Here is a 19,200-nt window from a genome sequence, read left to right on the forward strand (position 1 = left end):
TGTGTGTGTGTTTTAAATAAGATACCCCATACATAATTGCTTGAAATGTATCACTTGAGGCTGCAACACTTTTTTAATATTGAAAATTAATAATAATGATTTACTATCCTTTGTCAATGACCTGCCTTTGAGCAGAGGACTTGAAAAAAGAAGCCCTCTTGTCAATCTTCTACTGAATGAAGTTCTGCCCACTCTATACTCGTCATTGGGGTTGTTTTACCATTTAGTGGGTGGCACAGTGGCAGCACTCGTGCCTCACATCAACACGTGTCTGGGTTCGATTCTCGACCCGAGCACCTCTCTGCGTGCCGTTTGGAATGTCCCCCCCCCCACCCCGTTCTTCACGGGTTTCCTCCAGCATCTCTGGTTTCCTCCCATAGTAAAACAAAAAAACCACCCAATACAATGTAACTGGTATTGCCAAAGCCTCCCAATTCTGAAAAAAGTTACCTGCAAATTGCTCAATTAGGGTTACGCATGTGAACATCGGCCCCCCACCACCCCGATGTGTAAGTTGGCAGGCGCCTCCTGAGAAAAAAGTGTTGAGACTCGGTGAGGCGATCCTGGGTAAAAACGCAAGCAAAGCGATACTCCATGTTGGTCACTGCAGCAGGGTCGGTGAAGAGACGGAGCTCAGGACCATTTCGGATAACACTCGCCATTGTTGTTAGCCGTGGCTGAGGATAATATACACAGGCCTATTGATTATTCGTGCTGTGCACTAACCACTTGCGCAACTGCTCACTAGCCACCGCGCTATTGTTCTACCCCGAACATTTGTTTATCTCAAATAATTTGCAACGAATCTTGTTTTTTTAAAATACAACAACACTACAGGACATAGAATATAAATATGTTTGAGGTGGTAGAATTGAGTTAGCTCTGAAATAACAATACCCCTCATAGAATGACACACTCATTCTGTTTAATAACATTACTGCATGCAAAAGTATTTCATAATTGAAACTTAAGCATTTAAGTTCGTCCAATAAAAACAGCAATACCAGAATGAGCTTATTTCATTAGCCGAGGTTATTAAATCATTCAGTTATCCAATTAGTGACCATTTAAATTGCAGGCGTGCGGCTTCCAAAGAGGCTTCGTGGCCTTGCCTCCAGTACCCCCCCCCCCCCCGCTTTGAGCAGTGTAAACAAACACGCGTACGCACGCGTGTAGCGTGAGTGACCTTTTTATATTCGAAGCAGTCCTACCCGGTGTAACAGGCCGTAGTATACCCCCAGGCCGTAGTATACTCGGGGTTAAAACGGCCTAGGCTAGATTATACCCGGGTATATTATGGCCTAGGCCAAATTATACCCCTCTTGGCCAAATCATACCCCCATGATAGTAATAGTGTTGAGCGATATATACATGAATTGCTAATTTTTTCCAACATTTTTTTAAAAACTGTCAACACATAGGCTTTGATTGCTTCAACCAGAAAAATGTTTATAATAATAACCCTATACCTAACCCTAACCCTAAAAATGCTTCAATTGATCAAATTGAGATTCTTACTTCCATTTATACGCTTTTTAGATATCGATTGAAGTTCGTTTGAACTTTCACATGGGGCATCTTCTGGCCTGGAGGGATATGGTCTGGCCCAGTCTAGTTTAAACCCCCGGGTATAGTTTAGCCTAGGACACTTTATGCCCCCGGGTATACTCTGGCCTGGGCCAAACTATACCCGGGTTTAATCGGGGCAGGGGTTATTTTAGCCTGTTACACCGGGACTCGGCACCACAACTTTTGCCTGCGTCTTCCGTCGGGCAAAAATAAAAGAAAGCCAACCGTTCCGTCGGCTAACCAGCCAGAGTTGTGGCCAAGAGAGGCAAGCTTCTCAGCTGCCTACAAATCGACGCAGGAATTCTAACCAAAAGAAACAACAGTTGCTGCGCAAAACGGCGAAGGTTTTTCTGGCGGGTTGCAGGTTTGCAGGGACGGTAAAGAGAAGGCTAATAGCTCGGTTATCCGTACCGCCGCGTGCCTGTTTAATACTTGCAATGCTCACCAGGGGCTGTTAAACTCTCACAGCGGCATACGCATGGAAGCTTTTAGACGGAGACGTATGCAAGAGCCAGGGAAATGTTGGAAGGCACTTTCTTAAAACCACTAGAAATAGTCAAATTGGCTCAGAGAGGTTTACTTATGGCGTGGGCCTGATGAGGCTCGCAACCATGAATGCGCACACCTCATCCATCCCCGGGTAATTGAAACGACTTTTAGTCGAATAAGTTGAAAAAAATTGTAATTCCCCCGAACTGTTTTCAGAGTCATTAAGCTGGAAACACTAACTAGGTATGAGTCCATATTAGTTCATAACAGGCCTTGGCTGAGAGAACCGGGTAAGGATTGCCTGGTGGCTTGTTGCCTAAGTTGATCCAGTAGCCCCCGCCAGCTGTGTGCGGGTTGCAATATTACGAGGCTGTGTTTGCTTAGGATCCGTGTGCGTGTGCCTCGTCAAATGATTTGTTGGCGACAGCGGGCTCAGGCGAGGCTCTGCTGCGCCTGAGTGTTATCTGGGGGAAACTCTAGCATTGAATTCATCAAGGCGACCTGGCGGAAGGACATTTTTTCCCCCCGCAGGTTTTTTTTGCCAGTGTTGGCCAATCCTAGCACATGCTGTGCATGTATGCCTCGGTTCTCATTGCGCCGTTCTTGTCTCCACATTTTGAATTCTCGTATAACAAGTAAATGCAAAGGCTGCATCGCCGCTATCGCTTTTTTACGCCACTGACTGGCTCTATAGAGGTTACCTTGGCCTACTCTTCCACACCGGCTGGACATCTTTGTCCTTTTCCCCCGCACCTTCGATTAGCACGGTCGGCTACGTACGGTGCGGACGAAGTTCAACGTACGTGCTTACATACATCTTGGAAGAGAGGGGTGTCCCCACGTGTTACGCCACCGCGCTTGAGTTGCCGATCGACTAACCATGGTGAAGAGGTGAAGGAGGTGGGGGGGGAGGCAGGGGGAGGGATAAGATGGAGGGTGTAATCAAGCAACTTGCACAAATCTTTCAACTACAATGCTGGGAAATGGAATCGAACTGAACTTCTTTAGATCGTAATTCCACTGTTCCAACCATTCCAACTCATGGAAAGCACCCCACATTTGTCATATATTTCAGCAAGTATATATATACACACACACATATATATGTCTTGAAGGACAACCAACAATTTGTTTCTGTCGGTGTTTTTTTCCGAAAAACGTATTTCCTCGCTGATTCGTTTGGCGAATACAACCTGCGAAATCGCCTGCTGTGTTGCACGCGAAATCTCTGTTGTCAAAACATTTTTTAAAGATTTACGTAAATGGCGGAAAATTGCCCAGAGCACGCTCACCGCGTCCGTAAGTGGGCAACGATACGAATAATTTACCTGCCCTTTAAAGTAGTGGAGTTATCACCAGAAGCCTTACCATCCTGCTGTAAAGTGGACCATAAAGGTCTTGTCACGTAGTTGTTGTTGTAACTGGCATGCACACATGCACCAATGTTGCAGTCCAAATTTATTTCGCTTGTAAATTACCGACCGGGAACTAATTTTTTTTTTAAAACACTTCCGTCGTGTTTGCCGGACATCTCCGTGAATAAGCTATAATTGCTGTGTAGACATGAGAATGAAATAACATTGTGTAGCCTTTTGTCTGTTACTGAAGGCACAGCCTAGCTGGTGAAAATGAGTAAATATAACAATCACTGCTGATAAACATGGTATCATGTACGAGTTCACACCACACATTGATCAGGACTCTGTCAGATAATTTAACTGATTTATATGGTTGACATAGCTCCTTAACAGTATACATGTACAATCCTTTTGTCAATCCACTGCTGGATGAGGATCTCGCCACGCTGTGCAGGGCCTTCGCTTAGAGTAGGCTCAAACCCCCCCCCCCCCTCTCGAAAGCGGTTTTGGCCTACTCTTCCATGCTTTGGATCGTGACGTAATTCTATAACCGCCCTTCATGAGAGCGCAATCGCTTGCGGCAAACGGGAAAATTCAGCGCGAGAAGCAACGCGTTGCGAGCCGCCACGCGTGCCGGCGTCTTGACCCGTTTGCCTTTTGTTTGTTTTGGCTGCGTTGTCGTCACTTTGCAGGCCGGGTCACTCGCTGTGGACGACTGCCCGGAGAATTCGGTGGCCGGTTACTGCTCGACCAGCAGCCCTGGCACTGGGTCAGCGCAGTGAGTGACGTCCATTTACCTGTCGCCCGAGCACTTTTTAGTCTGCGCACTGCCAGACATGATGAATGTTTGCCGTGAAGTCAAGGTCTTCTGTTTGACTCCCCGCGTTTCAAGGGTTTTCTTGTATACTCGGTGCAGAGATTACTGATCAGGTAAATGGTAAATAAGTGTACAGAGATTCGACAATGGCCATTCGTGTAGTTGTTAAAACCATGCAGTTGTGTAGTATATTATCATCGAAATAAACGCATACATATTAATGGTGAAACTGATTAATCTCAGATTTGCAGACGATTGAGTCCTCCTCGTGTCCAATGGGAATGCAATGCACTGCAGGAAATCTTAGAAAGACCAAATAACAAAGGTTGCAAAGTTGGGTTCAGGATGAATGCGAGCAAAACAAAAATCACAAACAATAACTTCAAGACGGAAAAATAGTACATTCTTGAATTAAATCATTGCTCCAAAACATGACAATCCGTCGAATCCCAGCAGGTTTCAACATATTCGTCGTACAAGCATGATAAAATTGGCACGTGTCACCTAGCACACCGATGAGAGGACGGATACACACCGAAAGCCATCCACTCACTGACCCTAACCATGGCATGTGAGTAGACTGCGCTTATCGGAAGCCCTGAAATGTGACATGTTGTTAAACCGGATGATACAATAGCAGCACTTAAAGGGTGTCTTTGAAAGGTGAGTGCAATGCATCATTCGTGATGTGCCCTGAAAGGCTGCCACTTTGACATCCCGACGCCCTTCCCCCAAGGACGCTGGACGTGCACGGTGGCCGCGCGTGGGCTGGCGGGGTGGCCTCGCTCCTGCCCCTGCTGCCGTTGATCCGCCGCAGCGGAATATCGCACGACTTTGTCGGCTGCGTGCGCGAGTTCAGCATCAACGGCGCCCCGCTGCAGCCGAGCCAGGCGCTCGCCGCCAGCGGAGTCCTGGACACGTACGTGCGCTCGCCAGGGGTCGTGTTCGAAGCAGTCGTAGGAGAGCGCAGCAGCGTGGAGGAGAGTAGAGGGCGGTCTTGAGACTCGACCAGAAACAGTGGTAATGAGTCGGCAGCTTCGGTGGCAGGGGGGAAGGGTGTGCCAGCCCATGCGGTCAGCGGAGGAGGAACAGTGACCTCCCACCGACTGAGGGTTGATTAGAGGCTTCAACAGAAGTCCTTGGTTTCTGGGGTAGAGAGTGCTTGGAGGGTGGTACGGTTTGATGAGATGACAGGGGAGAGGTTCACAGCGGTACACTCCGAAATTCAATTAATTATCTGGCTCAAGCACCTCAATGTAAAATGATAGTTGTTGCATTACATCAACACCAGGCATATGAAGAAGTAGAAGAAGATGGGAAGAGGTAGGCAGGAGCATGTCCATGGAGGATATTGAAGACAATTAGTGGGATCTTGAAGCTGATCCGGCATTGATTTGGGAACCAGTGGAGCGATCAGAGCATTGGGGTAATGCAGTCTCATTTACGAGTAGTCTGGCAGCAGCATTTGGAGTTTGGAGATGTGTGATTTTGGAAAGGGCATCAAGGAAAACATTGCAATAATGGAAAGTTTTGCTATGAGATGGTATATCCTACTCAAGTCACGTAGGTATAAAATAAAAGAAATCACGACGTTTCGGGCGCAACACAAGCGTCCGTCATCAGGTGGGAAAGCATAGTCTGCAGACTACTTTATTTTATACCTACGTGACTTTACCGAAAGAACCAAAGAGTATGGATTCCTGCAGTCACGAAAGCCTCAAATCAAGATTGGTATATCCTAGTTAATGCCCAAGTTCAGTGCACATTGTAACAAAATTGAAGGGGGCGATATTGCCAAGTTTGTAAACTTCTTGAGCGCACCTTTTCTTGTTCAATCGGCTTACATCAGCTTTGCCGTCCCTGCGGGAAGAGTGGGCCATTGATGCCACGTTCATCTTCCAGTGGCAAACCGCTTCCACGTCACGCGCCGAGTAGCACACCGTGGCACGAGCTGCAAAAATATACAAAAAGGTCCTTCGGCCTGTGGGATCACGGAATGTACACCGCCAACTTAACACCGTGTGGTACAAGCCACACGCTGCGAATTTGGGGTATGTTTTGGGCCAGACGATTGATGTCATACAAGATTTGTACTTGCCCATATGAGATCATTTTGCATGGCTTTTCAATGAAACATATTTAATGGAGGTGATTCATATTAAGAACAGAAACCAGACATGCTGCATTACATGACATTAAAGAATTGTACCGTTGATGAAAAATGAAAGGCTGCCATTAATATTTCAGTAATTTAATTACATATTTCTTTTTTCTGTAGATGGTAAAATGTATTCATGCATTCATTGCTATTCTAAAAAACTCTCACCCAAAGCTTGGCTATAAGCTAATACCCCCTGAATTTACTTTGGTGGATGAGCAACAGTAAATTTGCGTAAAGTCAATATACTTTAAAACGCACTGGCAAAGTCTTCATGGAAAAATTGGTGTGTCTTCATTATAAAAACAGCAAAATCCTTTTACAAGTGAAAAAAACCGAGTCTATTTCTAAAATAACATAGCTTTTCTGGAACAGTGTAAAAAGAACACATGTTGAAAATCAACACAGAATATCACGTTTGTGGTAAATTAGCTCTTTGTGGCTTTCCAGAGCTTTGGTGCCCAATAATACTTGCCCTGGGTGTTGGCCAAATGAACGAATACTATAATGCACACTGTGTACAACAGAGATGTTTTAAGAGCATTTGAGACATGGCAAATCCAACAATACATGGTACTTTAATCCTAAGCAGCTGCTATAAATTATCCTAAACTTGCAGTGGAAAAAAAAAGTTTAATGTAGTACTTGTGTATATATCCATTACTTACTTCAAACACCCACAAAGCCAAATTGATAGATCCATTACACAAACAACAGCACAGGACTAGGAAAGTTTGGTCTGTATGGGATGGAGATTAAGACCAAAACAATAAATGAGCCTCCACCAACTGTCTTTACAAATGCAATATCTGCCATGTAATGTAAAGTAAACAAACCCAATTTTTTTCAGTCTACCCCCCCCCCATATAATTCCAATCGTGCTATTGGCGTTTTGTTATGAGATGAAGAATCCATTCTGAAAACAAGAGGCTGTTTCTTGGTATTCATTTTCTAATGTGTTCTCAGTGTCACTTTACCGCTGGTAATTTATTTATTTGGTTAAGTGCCACATACGGTCACGTTCACAAAAAAGATTTTCAGCCCTTTTTCAATCTACTGCTGGCTGAAGACCACCCTATGCTGTGTCGGTCAGGGACACCGTTTCGCCATTAACGTCGACAACCCGGTCATTTGTGGGTCAGCGAAGTGGTTAGTTCACTGCACTACGAACCCAGCGACCTAAATTTAGATTTCCAGCCATGGCTACTGCCATTGGCAAATGCTATCTGAACCGGTCGGTAGCCTGAACCTCCACCAACCCACGCTGAAGTGATGGTCAGACAACGCCCACACGACAGACACAGTGTTGGGAGGCCTTCATCCAGAAGTAGATTGACAAGTTATTGCGTACCTTGGTTGTGCTGTCTAGCTCAGCGATGTGTTTTTTTGTGTTCCTGCCACGTATTGTCCGACATTTCCCCCCCCCCAAATGTACTAACCACAAGCGGTAAAACCCGGTAACACGTGAGAGAATGCATTTGCTTGTTTATTTACTTTAACGCGTGATATCTGCTCGTTATGAATCCTGTGTGAATGCCTCCCTCCAGGTGCCCGCGGCTGGAGGGGGCCTGCCGAGCACGTCCTTGCCTCAGTGGGGCCACCTGCCTCGACATGTGGTCCTCCCAGTTGTGCGTCTGCCCCGATGGCTTCACGGGAGACCTGTGCGAGAAACGTGAGTTAAATTATATTGGCAAAACCTCACCACCGTCATCATCCCCCGTCCGCTTCAGCAATGTCATTAGCGACAATGGGATCGAACTAAATTCCTTCCATATTTCTCATTCTTTTTGCGGTAATAACACACCGGTGTGGTGTACTTGTGACGAATTGGCATGTTCTGTTTACATGACAACCCTTACTAGTATGCTGTGTTGGGTGGTGGCGGGTTTTAACGACGCATTTCTATATTTACGCGATCTAACCCAAAAAAAAAAAAACTTTTTTACGGTTTATATTGGTCACGAAAGCCTATGTATTAAACGGCTAATTATGACAATTTTTTGGAAATTCAGCAATACGCTGCGGTGTTTGTAACAATCAAGGGAGGAAATCACGAGTTGTACCTGGTCACTATTTCAGTCACATTTGAAGGCCATATCCAATACACGTTTTGAGCCACAGGGTGACAAATTGTTTATTTTAGAGGTCTTGCAGACTTCCGCCCACACTTGCCATCTGTGTGTGCTAGCACATTCGCAGCTACACAAGGAGCCAATTCATTTGTGCTTGGCACGGGGAGCACGGAGTCCTGAACTTGTCACAGGTGTCTTATTTGCCCTCCAAACGGAAAACCATTTTAGCAGCTTAATTGCTTTGCCGCCTTTCAAGCAGGTGCCTAGAGATGCAGCGGGCCCTTAACTTCACGTGCGTCAAAGCCAAGCTGAGCAGACGTTGTACTCGCTACCGTACCAAGTAATGAGAAAATTAATGCTGGCTGTCCAAACATTTTGTTCGTTTCTGAAGCGAGGCATTGCGTCCCTTTCCAAGGGAGGAGGATAAAAACAAAATGGGAATGTCACAAACATTTAGTCAGCTCTGCAATGGTTGCCGTTACGTAATCAACCAGTGAAAGAGATCACAGCTGGAGCCCACAGCGTAGAGTGGTGTGGCTTTCGCTGGCATCCAGTCAAACGTTGGCCCGTCATGCTTATTTCCTGCGAACTTGAGAAGCCATGGGAGCTGCCGCCTCGCAGTGTCTTGCAGAAATGGTGCGGCTCGGAAACCGTGACTGACTCTACCCGTATTTTCAGCGTGTCATGGCACGTCTTGCTATGAAAGTGAATCAACAGGAGTTTCCCCTATAATAGACGAACCAAACAGCCTCCATCTATTGCTGTGGGGAGATTTTTAACATTTGTTTTCTTCTTGGATAAGTGGGAAAGTTTCAAAGGTGGATTAGCAGTGAAACATAAAAATTGTATTCACATAAATCAATCAATCAAATCAGCACCAAATACACACACCCCAGTTATTTGATTATTGTCCTCATTAAGGCGCATGTGTTAATTTAGGATTTATTACATTTTTCCTTGTTTTTACCATCTATTTTTAATTGTCTCTATATGTTTCTATTTATATCATGGTTTACACACCATTATCCTAAACGCAAGATGAGCATATCATTTGCACAAACCACACATGAGCAATTCGTCCTTGTGAGCACGAAATTCAATGCAACGCCTCATGCCCAATCAATACCAACGGCCCACAGAAAATCAAAGCAAAGCCACGACAAACAAACGACGACGACGACGACAATCACTATGGGAACCTCATTTGCCAGTAAAAATATGATAATTGGTTTTTTACCCTTCTATCTGGCAACAAAACTGACACCTTTTTACAAGGAGTCATGTTTGCATAGACCGCAATACCTGCAGTCATAATTCAAAAAAAGAACATAACTCTGATAATGTGCACTGTCCTTGAAGTTGCCAGATAGAAGGGTAAAAAAACAGTTATCATATTTTTACTGGCAAATGAGGTTCCCATAGTGTAGATGCTTAACCCGAGCTCTCATACTCTGATGGTGCATTATCTTTGAGTTGTGCGCCTTTTGGCGTCATCTGGTCCAACCCATGTGAGACTAGGCTCTAAGGAAAGCTATCTCGGGTGTGGACCAATCAACTTCAAGGACAGTGCACATTATCAGAGTTATGTTCTTTTGTTTGTATTATGACTGCAGGTATTGCGGTCTATGCAAACATGACTCCTTGTAAAAAGGTGTCAGTTTTGCTGCCAGATAGAAGGGTAAAAAACCAATTATGACGACGACAATCCTCAAACTTCGCTGGTGACATCGCGGCTCTCCGTGAATCGGCTTGATGCAGGCATTTCGGAGGACACGGCGCTGGGGTTGGATGGCACCGGCCGTCTGGACTACGTGGTTCGAGAGAGCTACCGTCGCGACCGCCTGCTCGCCCCTTCCTCGAATGGCGGGCGGGCCAGGCGCGCCTCAGGCGGCGGCGGCGACGAGCGTGGCGCGGCCGCCAAAAGGGGCGGGCGTCCCGGCAAGGTGGAGACGGCGAGCGACGAGGCGGAGGCCAGCTTGGAGGTCACGTTCCGGACGCGGCGACCCGAGGGTGTGCTGCTGCAAGTTCGCGAGACTGGCAATCACACCACGATCAAGGTGAGAAAGTCTCACCCCCCCCCCCCTCCACTCTTAATTGTGGGGGAAAAAAGTTTTCTTCAGTATTCATGACACTGAGGATAAGGAATTACCGCGTTATGTAATTGTTCTAATTGTGCACTCTTTAATGTTCATTGCAAGCGATTTGGCTGGCTTAATGAACATTTCGATTTATTATGTTTTATTATGTTTTATTTTTATTATTTTATTACTTCCCTTCTACGTGACTTTACCGAAAGAACCAAGAAGATTAATGAACATTTTCAGCGTTCGGCTGGCGAGCGAGAGGATGTTGAAAGTTTTGACGGCCGGCACTACGCTCTGTGACCCGCCCCCCCAATTGCAGCTCGTGGAGGGGCGGCTGGTTTACGTGTCGGACGCGGGGGCCACGGGCCGCGTGGAGCGGCGCTTCTCGGAGGAGACGGTGGACGACGGCGAGTGGCACGTGGTTCGGGCGATGCGGCGCGGGCCGTCACTCGTTCAGCTCGTGCTCGACAGCCGGGCGCCCAGGGACGTCACGCAGCCCACGCATGACTTCAGTAGCCCGGCCGTGGCTTCCTTCTCGCTCGGGGGCCTGCCGTACCAGCCCTCGTCGTCACCGTTAGCGCGCGGGAAAGAGCCAGGTCAGTGAAGGTTTCTTGCAAGAAGATAGAAAATTGTTTGTTGCAACTGAATTAGCGGTCGACGTTTAAGTTTAGGCTTGCTGATGGGGCGCACGTGAGAAAGAACTGGCAGCAAAGTTGCCACCGCCAAAGGGTCATTTGAACATTGAGACACTTTTTAAGTTCTTACATGTTTATTATTATAATATTTAGAAAACATTCTGTTCAAAAAGAGTATACTGGGCATGCCACCGCAGTATAATGGTCACTGATTCGATCTCCTGGCCCGACAGATGAAACGATGGCACGAGTTTCTTAACTCCACCGAGCCTCTGCCCATCCAGCAGTCTAAATGGACACGCTACAATATCTATCTATGTTTGCTGAACTTCTTTCGCACCGTATATAGCCAATCATGGTAATCGGAGTTAGATGAAGTGCAGATAGTGTGTGATGAAGTAAAGTCTTTATGCTTCCCACCTCTTCCACGACATCGAGCCATTGTCGTAGAGTAGGCCACAATACCCTCTGTAGAGATGGCTTCATAGAGCTCCCTCTAGTGGCATGGCAAGTAACGGTGGCGAGACATCAACTACCTCACCTGGTATACAGGAGGTCGTGGGTTCGAACCCGACCCTGACGCCTGCTGTATATTTGGAGTTTGCATGCTCTCCCCGGGGTTGCATGGATTTTTATCCGGGTCCTCCGTTTTTTTCCTCCATATTTAGTATTTGGCTGCTATAGGTCCCCACATGATAAGCCACTTCATTGAGCTACCATTTGTGTTAGCCAGGTCACTTCTGAAAAAGAGCCACATAGCTCAGTGGGCCTTTATTTTACCAAATAAAAAAGATAGTTTAGGTTTTCAGTTTCAACTTCAGGATTGCATCGTAACCTCTCACCGTTTCTATTTATTCTTAATACGCGTAGGCTTGAGCGGCTGCGTGCTGGAATTCAAGTACAACGGGATGAGCATGCCGTTCTCGGGCGGCAGCCCCGTGGCGGACGCGGTCCCCAGTGACAGCGGAGGGGCCCTGCGCATCGGCTGCCGGGGCCCGGACGTGTGCGCAGAGGCGCGGTGTCCGCCCGGCCTGCTGTGCGTCGACCGCTGGCACGCCCACGCCTGCGTCCCGCCGGGCGAGTGCTCCAGGGAGCCCTGCCAGAACGGCGGGCGCTGCTCGCCGCTTCCCGCCACGGGGGGTGCGCGCGGCTACGGTTGCCACTGCCCGGCGGAGTACGCCGGGAGGGACTGCGAGGTGCCTGCCGTTTGCGTCGCGGCCAGCTGCCCCGCGGAGCACGTGTGCCGCGCCGATGGCGCCGGGCGCCGCTGCGAGCTCGTCGAGAGGGCCGCCTTCCCGTTCTGGGCGGCGATGGTGATCGCCGCCGTCGGCGCGCTCTTCCTGCTGCTGACGGTGCTCCTCGTCGTGCTGCTCACGTGCCGCCGTCGCAAGGCCGGGAGGATGAAGGAGAAGGAGGACAGTGGCCAGGCGAAGCAACAGCAACAGCAGCAGCAGCAGCACCAGCAGCAGAAGAAAAAGAAAAACAAAGGCAGCGAGAATGAGGCTTTCAACTCGGGAGACAATCTGCCACCGTACGGCGCCGACAGCCCCGAGCGCAAGCTGGGCCATGAGACTCACGTGGCGAAGCCGGACATAATCGAAGGGGAAACTCCGTACCTGATGGCTGACGAGACGGACATTGGCGAGGGCGAGGATGAGGAGAGAGGGATGCGCCTCCGATCCATCAGCACCACACCCGACAATGAGCTGGAACATTACGACATCGAAAACGCCAGCAGCATCGCGCCGTCGGACGCCGACGTGGTGCAGCATTACCGCCAGTTCCGGCCTCACAGCTACGGTAACAATCCTGCACCCGCCGCACCCTCCCGCTTTTCCCTGTCCTCCCGGCACCCAACAGCTACCTGCCCACTGCAGCCGCTCTTGCCCCTGCACTCATCCGGGCTGTACGGCTCGTCGCGGCCTCTCCCTCTCAACACGGTCGGTGGCAGGCAAACGCCGGTGCGTCAAAGCCCAATATCCGCCCCCTCGTTCCTCAAAGCCGGGAGCTCGCTGCGCGGCAGCCCGGCACCGCGAGACTATCCCCTTGCAGGCTGGGACGGCGCCAACGCGAGCGGGATGGCGGCCTTCCCCGTGGGCTACACGGGGAGGCGGAGCAAGAGCCCTCTCTCGGCCTGCGCAGGCCGTCCACCCAGCCGCATGCGGCTGGAATCGCCGGGAGTGGGCGAGATGGCGGGTCCCCCCGTCGGGCTCTCATTGGAGGAGGTGGAGCGGCTGAACGCGTCGTCCGTGTCGGAAGTGCGGAGGCCGCGGAACACGGCCAGCCTGGCCAGCACGGCCGAGGCCTGCTCGTCGTCCGACGACAACAACGGCGGGGGAGGCCTCGTGGGCGGGGGCTGTCGCTTCCGGGCGCGCCCGCTGTCCCGGACTCTCCGGGGTCACCACCAGGGAGCGTCCGACTTCCCGCCGCCCTCAGCGGGGGACAGCTCGTCATCGGAGAGCGAGTCGCACGACTCGTTCACGTGCTCCGAATTTGAAGGCGAGCGGGAGAAGCCGATGACGTTCGCCCCGCGCCCGCTGCGCCTGGGGCAGCTCTCCGAGTACAACTTCGGGGGGGACGTCGGCGAAGGGGATGACGGCGAGGATGCGGAAGGAGAGGAGGAGGAAGACGAGAACAAGAACGCGGCCACCTTGCTGAGGTCCCGCCGGCAGCGCCAGCCTGACGGCGCCGGCAAGGGGAAGGGCGCCAAGCCGTTGGCCGTGCCGCCGGCCTTCAACTGGGAGGCCGTGCTTAACCTCGGGCCTAATCTTGACCACTACATGGAGGTGTTTGTGGACCTGGCAAGCCTCTCGGCCGTAGAGAACCAGGGCAATGGAGACGCTGTCAATGATGCGTCGAATGAAGACACGCAAAATAAAAATGTAGACCAAGAGGAGTATATTTGACGTTTTAACGTGTGTCACTCGTGTTTAAATTTTTTGTTTTCGTATGAAGTTTGTGCCAAACTGAAAGCTGCTGCTGCTGACGGTTTTCTGCTTTTCAAGAAAGACCATCAGCTGCCTGGCAAGCATGACGTGTCCGTGAATTTCTGGTATAAAAAGCGGTTTTTAATGGTGTTTCTATGCAGGTGTGTAGAGCGTTCTTTTTTTTTTTAAACAATGACAACGGGAATTTTTAAGCGTTGGGAAGTTATTTGCATATTTGTATACGAATTGGTGTGCATCAGGTGTATCTAGGTAGCTGTGTAAATGGATCAAGAGAAGTGTTTAAGGCATATTCAAACAAATTCCAAAGCTTGAAGGGTTCACAATTCAAAAGCAATAACGATTGCACGTATTTAACAAATACCACTTACAGTGTTAAACAATAAAGCAATAAGCATATTTTCAAGTTTTCCTACCGTAATTTATTGTTCCGCATTGGTGACCCAACATATGTAGCACAGCGGCCATCAAAGTACGACCTAGGGACCAGTCTCTGAACTAAGCAGCTTCTTGTATGTGGAACACTTTTATAACGTTTGTGCTAAATCCCAGGACGTCTAAGGTCAGAATTCTTATTTATTTGCTCAATAAAGGGAGAACTAGCAAATTTGACAAGCAATCCGCTATCGTGTTGGCGACATCACAGAGAGGACGGTGCTCGTTCCGGAGTGCAGACTTTATGGGACACGTCGCGCATGAGGCATTGCCCCGTCGCGTTGTTCGACCGGCAACATTCAACGTGTACGCTCTTGACGAGATAAATGCAATGGCCGATGAACGGTTACAACTCCTCCATCGCAATACACACTACCAATGCGTCATGTCGAATTAAAAGAAACACGAAAAAAAACACCAATTTTGTGCGCAAATAATCTGCTTGATATACGTTGGTTACATGAGATCATTGTCTTGGGGGCTGAATCCGTTCGTCGTTCATTAAGCTGTAAGTGTGCCCATTAAACGAAACTAATTACCGCTTGGCAGGGACTTACAAAAAACATACTCAAGAGCATTTGTAATGGGACATCATATCCATTTAACGCAATGGTAGGACCAAACTAATAAACAAAAGATGAACATGGCGCTTTGCAGTCTGGCAGGGTGCTACAAGCCATGCGAAATGTCTGCCGGGAGACAGCGCAGAGGTGATGGAACATTGTTACGTTCAAGCCCTGACCACATTGTCCACTGACTCGAAATGTGCTAATACAGCGCCAGTTGTCCTTCCAGATGCCTGGATAGCATGAAACCCAGAAGTTATATCCTTACTGCTTTATACCCTGAAGTTGTACCGTTTACTGTTTACGACAGGCGCATAAACTAGAGACTTTGTAGAAGTTGTGCTGTGCTTGGTTGTTTGTTGTTGATGTGAACTCCACCACCACGGTGTGTACAGTGTTTACTGAATCGCAGGCTGTCGTTTTGGACCCGAGGTACATTGTTCAGTGGCGGCTATGCTTTGCCTTGCTGTGCAAAGCGTGCTGCAGGCATGGAAAGGGTTAACAATGCGGATAGATGTGCATTGCACGGACAAAAGCTCTCTGCTTTATCCAAACCACCAGCCCAATGGAACTGAATATTCAGCCATTTTGTCAATTAGATCACCAACTCAAAGCGTTCAGAAAATGTGGCCATCCCAACAGGCAGCGGTGAAACAAAAACACAACTGTTGACCGGTTTCATTCTCATTAGGGGCTCGTTGGTTTGGTACAATCATCAATGTTGGGATAGCCACAATTTCACAACTCTTTGAATAAGGCTGGGAGATTGTGTACGTGCAATGCACACATTTGTGTGTTGTTAAACCTATTTCCTTCCAACCTGCATTACTTATTCTGTTGTAATGGGGTTTTCTTTTCACTTTGCAGATTTTGAAGGCTTGTAAATTGCTTGCGCCTATCCAACTGGGCAGCCTGGCCAACCTGTGTGCTCCGCCGTGCACTCCCCCAGAACCTCATGTTTTACAATTTCACGATGCATTATTTGTTGAGGATCCAGGTTAGGTTTGTGACAGGGGTGGGAGAGGTAGAGGATTCCAACCATATCTTGCTCTAGAGATAGGGTTTGGTGTGTCGGTGCTCAAAACAACATATGTGAAGCTGTGAACAACGGTGGCAGGGAACATCGCCCACATTAGCCTGACATTACCGGAGGATGGTAATGACAACATTCTGACATGTTAGCATGCAGGCAACGTAGCAAACAACAACTGGGCTCCATTTTAATATCCAACCGAGGGCACCGTACGCTATTTACCTGTAAACAAATTAAGGACACGGCATTGGACATGTTCATATACGTGCGTTCATGACACATTCCGTTCACATAAATGCTGTCGCTTTCACGCAACAGCGAACGAGGTAATTTACAAGCACAAGTCAGAGGAACAATCTGTAGCATATGATGCAATTGGTATTTTGTATGTTCATTCAGAATAAGTATCGTCCCCTAGGTTTCAAAGATGGCTGTTAGTTTCTAAAGTAGCTGTTCTGTGCTATATTTATATAATGGTCTTTTTTATTCTTCTTCCCGTAACTGCCTTGGAGACGGCATTTTGGTAAAGTGTGGCAATGTGGCAGTTGTTTATCACTGCCTAAGTGTCTGTAGGCAGAGGGGGGACCTGAAGTATCCCTTCTTTAATTTCCATAATAAATGTGCGTGTAGAGTAGGGCTGAACGATTTGTGGAAAATATCTAGTTGCGATTTTTCTGACAGATATTTCGATTTGATTTACGATAAAAAAATGTAAGTAAAGTTCAATATTCGCTGTGTAATATATTTAAAACATGTGATGGAGCATTATCACATGATACCATCAAAATAAAAATATTCTAATGCAAGGATGAGAACTTAAAATATATGAATTGCTTCCAACATGTATTTATTAAAATGCTTTAATTGAAATAGAACAATCAAACATAGAACAATTGTTAAGTTAAATAAAGAAATTTATAAAAATAAAATAAAAAAAATTCCAATAAGAAAGTAATAGGACTTTTCAAATCGCAAAAAATCGCAGCCTTGGCGATTTGCTAATCGCATTGTTTCAAATTGCGATTTCGATTTGAAATCGATTAATCGTTCAGCCCTAGTGTAGGGCCCAATTGTCAATCAACAGCAGGATGCCCTGCAGGTTCACAAGGAGCCATGTGAACATCACCAGTCTCGTCAGCGCGGTTTGGTGAAGGCAGTGCGGTGACACCCCGTACTGCACGTAGTGTTACCGAAACTGCCCTCTCTTGTCCATCAAACTGGCTTCCTGTTCTTATACAGCAACATATCAATTGCAAGATTTGAAAACATATACATTTTTTTATATTTTTAAATGATGGCATGAGACTAATATAGGGCATACCTGTCAACCCTTTATCAGTGCCCTACCTTATTACAGACCAAGTCAGACCTTATTGGTCACCCCGTGCCCCGTTTAAATCTCAACGTTCATCCTACAAAGTCCCATCACAAGGGAGAAACGCAAACAAATAGACAAAATTGAATTTTTTGCCCGTATTGAAACGGTTGTACGCCGTATGAACATGAAAACGAAATTTCCCTGTACAAGAATATGGGGTTACCCGTAATATGGGTTGACAGGTATGATAGTGTGTTTTAACAGCCTGCTAAATTCTTTGTTTGGGATTTTTTTACAAAGCTTCTTGAAAATGTGGTATTTTTTTGCCAGGAGTCTATTTGGTACTTCCGATGATTTCATTCCCGCCGAGAGAGCCGGCTGCTTTTTGGATGCTCACTGGGAAAAAGGCTGTGGAGTGCCTTGGTTGTTTGCGATGATGATAATTGTTAGCAGGAATATGGAGAAGAAGAAAAACCACGACAACATTATTGCCTGCCCAGTTTCATAAATTGAGAAGAAAATGTTACATTTAGGAGAAAAAAACAATAACAACAAAATAAACACTTCAGCCATTTCGATGAACTTAATCAGTATTATTTTTCTTTTGTACCAACACTATAATTATTTAATTTTGTAAATAGGTTTTGCAATGTATTTGTATTGTACCATGTCTGGAATTCATGTAATACCCTTAATAAAAAAAGATGTCCTCTTAATAAATATTTATATATAATACAACTTTTGTGTACAAAGTGCATTGTTATTCTTTAGCAAACCTTGGTGTATTTAAACTGTGTGCTCCATAGTAAAGGCTACAGTACCACATCTTCTTTGAGACTCAACTTGGACATATTGTGAGATGGCTGCTCCTCCCACTGTCAGCCCAACCCACTTCTACAAACCAAAATCCCCCCCCCACACACATATTCTTTAATAACACTGCCTTTAAAAGTATTAATAATGGGTGAGGTTTCAGATAATTGCCCTTCTTCAGGGTGTTCCGGGGTGGACTGGTCGCCCTGCACGTGCTGGAGGAGGAGGAGACTGTCACGTGACTCTGTGGCTATGTGGAGCTGACGTCCACTCACAATATAACATTGACAATCATATGTATATATGTATCTGGTTCTCTGTGTAACAGTCACGCTTTAATTTGGAGCTTTCGTGACTGCAGGAATTACTCTTTGGTTCTTTCGGTAAAGTCACGTATAATTTAGTGTGTCTCTCTCCCTGTATCATAGTTTTCAAGCGTTCGCACCGCGTCGTGCTTTTCATTGACATGCTAATTTTCTCTAGCCCCTCCCTCTCTCTCCGCCCCCGCCCCCTCTCTCTATTTAAGGCCTCGACACAGAGACGTGGCTTTCTCTGTGTGCCTATGTTTGTTCTCTCTCTATGTATCTCTGTGATATCTGTCTGCTTATATGTCTGTCTATATGTCTCTGGTTTTGTGTTTTATCTCTCTCTCAAATTTAGCATTCTCAGGAAGAACGTAATCAACCAGGTAGGGTGTTGACTGTTATGTTATCCGACTCTCTGTTGTATTACATTCCATTTCTGAGTATACTAGATTTGTGTTTCTATTTCATTTATACCTGATGATGATTGCTTGTGTTGCAATCGAAACGTCGTATGCTAGTATTTGATTTATTATTTTATTTTTTATACGTGACTTTACCGAAAGAACCAAAGAGTAACAGTCACGTGTAAACCCATTCGCTAAA

At 47.0% G+C, this 19,200-nt stretch overlaps 1 protein-coding gene across 1 annotated transcript in view; it reads left to right on the forward strand.

Annotated features, from left to right (window-relative positions):
• Positions 1-18,211, forward strand: part of FAT4 (FAT atypical cadherin 4) — a 131,475-nt gene extending 113,264 nt beyond the window's left edge. Inside the window, exons 17-22 of the mRNA XM_078863227.1 lie at positions 4,109-4,194; positions 4,970-5,152; positions 7,939-8,063; positions 10,222-10,520; positions 10,867-11,143; positions 12,053-18,211. Of these exons, the coding sequence (XP_078719353.1) occupies positions 4,109-4,194; positions 4,970-5,152; positions 7,939-8,063; positions 10,222-10,520; positions 10,867-11,143; positions 12,053-14,088 (3,006 nt within the window). The 3' untranslated portion in view covers positions 14,089-18,211. The remainder of the gene's footprint in view (positions 1-4,108; positions 4,195-4,969; positions 5,153-7,938; positions 8,064-10,221; positions 10,521-10,866; positions 11,144-12,052) is intronic.
• Positions 18,212-19,200: the final 989 nt, after the last annotated feature.

The sequence above is a fragment of the Lampetra fluviatilis genome, chromosome 15 (genome assembly GCF_964198595.1).
Source record: "Lampetra fluviatilis chromosome 15, kcLamFluv1.1, whole genome shotgun sequence".
Taxonomy (NCBI): domain Eukaryota; kingdom Metazoa; phylum Chordata; class Hyperoartia; order Petromyzontiformes; family Petromyzontidae; genus Lampetra; species Lampetra fluviatilis.